Here is a 2,559-nt window from a genome sequence, read left to right on the forward strand (position 1 = left end):
AATGGCAAGATGCTATGGATATGGAAATGGACTCAATAACAAGCAACAATACATGGGAGTTATGTGAGTTTCCTGCTGAGAAGAGTCCAGTTGGTCTTAAGTGGATTTTTAAGACCAAATTCAATGAAAGGGGTGAGGTACAGAACCATAAAGCCAGAATTGTGGCCAAGGGGTATTCACAAACTCAAGGGATTGATTATAATGAGGTCTTCTCACCAGTAGCCCTAATTGAAACAGTTAGATTAATCCTTGCACTTGCAGCTCGAGCAAGCTGGGATGTGTTTCACTTTGATGTGAAATCAGCCTTCTTAAATGGAGAAATTCAGGAGGAAGTATATGTCTCACAGCCTGAGGGTTATGAGAAGAAAGGGTGAAGAACATCTGGTTTACAGATTGAGAAAGGCTCTATATGGTCTGAAGCAGGCGCCTAGGGCCTGGTACTCCAGAATTGATAAGCATTTCAAAGAGCTTGGATTTGTCAAGAGTGAGAGTGAACACACACTATATAGGAAGGAGGGCATGAATGGTGATGTATTGTTAATCAGTCTTTATGTAGACGACATTATATATACAAGCTCTTCTTCTGTTTTATTGGCTCAATTCAAGATTGACATGATGAATACTTTCAAGATGACAGACTTGGGTTTAATGAGTTACTTTCTGGGAATTGAAGTGAAGCAAAATTCTGAGGGTTTCTTCATCTCACAGCAGAAGTATATTGAAGATTTATTAGTTCACATGAACATGAAACTTTGCAAACCCGTGAGTACACCATTAGCAGTAAATGAGAAACTTGAAGAAGGTGACAGTGATAAGTTCTCAGATCCTGGAACTTACAGAAGTTTGATTGGGAAGTTACTCTATGTCACACACACTCGGCCAGATATTGTTTTTCCAGTTAATTATCTATCTAGATTCATGAATCAACCAAGCAAAATTCAGTTCATTGTTGCAAAGCGAGTTGTGAGATATCTCGCAGGTACCAAGACACTGGGTCTGTGGTATTCACGGGGAGATGATGGTGAATTGGAGGCTTTCTCCGACAGCGACTGGGGAGGTTCTAAGGCTGATCGGAAGAGCACATCAGGAGTATTTATCAAATTGGGCTCATGTCCTATCTCTTGGGGATCCCGAAAGCAGGATGTTGTGCCTCTCTCCACAACCGAAGTAGAGTATATCGCATCTACAGGAGCAGCATGTCAAGTTGTTTGGTTGAGGAGAGTGTTACAAGATTGTGGGAAACCATGCTCTGAATCTACTAAATTATAGGTTGATAATCTCTCTGCCATTGCTGTGGCCAAGAATCCCGCAGACCATGGTCGAACGAAGCATATAGACGTGAGATATCACTTTATCCGAGGGTTAGTATCAGAAGGAGTGATTTCTCTGTACCATTGTAGCACTGAAGATCATATTGCTGACATCTTCACCAAACCTTTACTCACTGAAAAGTTTGTCATGTTCAGAAGCTTGCTTGGGATGAGATCGTCTCAATCAAGGGGGGATGTTGATGCTGATTGAAGACGGTGTGGAGTTGGGTCGTGCTTTGGCTGCAGTCGAGGAAGATAGAAGTTTTGAAGTGAAGCATGGTAGCTGGATTCAGGGTCTGAAGAGAAGCTTAATATCTTTGACTTATGTTGCATCTTTTTGAATATTTTAAGTATTAGTTTAATGAGTTAGTGGAGACCATATCTCTGTTTGTTTGTGCTGGCCAATGAGAACATGTATGCATGTGTTAGTGGAGTTACTTTTGATCTATTATATATATGAACGGGAGAAAGGATGGCCGGTTGGTCAGTTGCATATCTTTGAAAAGTCCACTCTTTCTTTTGCTTCTACTTGTCTCCTTATCTCCCCTAGCAATTCATCAAACAGGAAGAGAAGTTCAGTATCTTTTTTGATACAGACAACCTTCATCTTCTCCAGAACATTCAATCCAGGCCCTCAATGGTTGTCTTCATTCATAACTTTTTTTTTCCTTATCCAAGCCACATGATCTTTGATTCTAAATAAATTAGACTAGTAGGGCTTTACCCAAGTAAAATTTTAGAACATTTAATCTCTATTCAATATTTGGCATGCATTTGCATCTCACCCTATTTTCATGAATTTACCTTAATTTTGCACAGCTCCCGAAATATACGTTCAAATAAAGTAATAATTTGCGACCAAGTAACTATGCCACGAAGATAAACCTTACTTAACTTTCAATTTTTGCATAAAGCATATATCACCTGACAGCAATTTCTTGTACGTGCCATTTCTCAAAATTTACAATTCTGCTATATCTATAATTTTGCAAGTACTTGGACAAGGCAATATACTATACTTTTCAAGTTTTACATTCTCACGGGATTCTCACTCTAAAGCCTCTAATCACAAAGTGAGAGTCTTGTCATTTCAATGCCAACTCGATAATTCACGGATCTTACAAGTCCATGCATAATCCTAGAAGATTTCCTTTTTAATTATCTTTGCAAAATCTAATTCTCTTTTCCAAAAAAGTTGCCATCAAGTTAGGACAAACTTAAATGGAGAACAATTCCATATATCTCAATT

The 2,559-nt window shown here is 38.8% G+C and overlaps 1 protein-coding gene across 1 annotated transcript; it reads left to right on the top strand.

The window, feature by feature from the left end:
- The first annotated feature begins 519 nt into the window (after positions 1–519).
- LOC120265057 (uncharacterized mitochondrial protein AtMg00810-like) lies at positions 520–1,521 on the top strand. The gene is made up of 2 exons (XM_039272979.1): positions 520–1,203; positions 1,270–1,521. Exons 1-2 carry the CDS (start codon positions 520–522, stop codon positions 1,519–1,521), a joined length of 936 nt encoding a protein of 311 aa, XP_039128913.1.
- The last annotated feature ends 1,038 nt before the right edge of the window (positions 1,522–2,559 follow it).

Source organism: Dioscorea cayenensis, chromosome 7 (genome assembly GCF_009730915.1).
Source record: "Dioscorea cayenensis subsp. rotundata cultivar TDr96_F1 chromosome 7, TDr96_F1_v2_PseudoChromosome.rev07_lg8_w22 25.fasta, whole genome shotgun sequence".
NCBI classification, from domain to species: domain Eukaryota; kingdom Viridiplantae; phylum Streptophyta; class Magnoliopsida; order Dioscoreales; family Dioscoreaceae; genus Dioscorea; species Dioscorea cayenensis.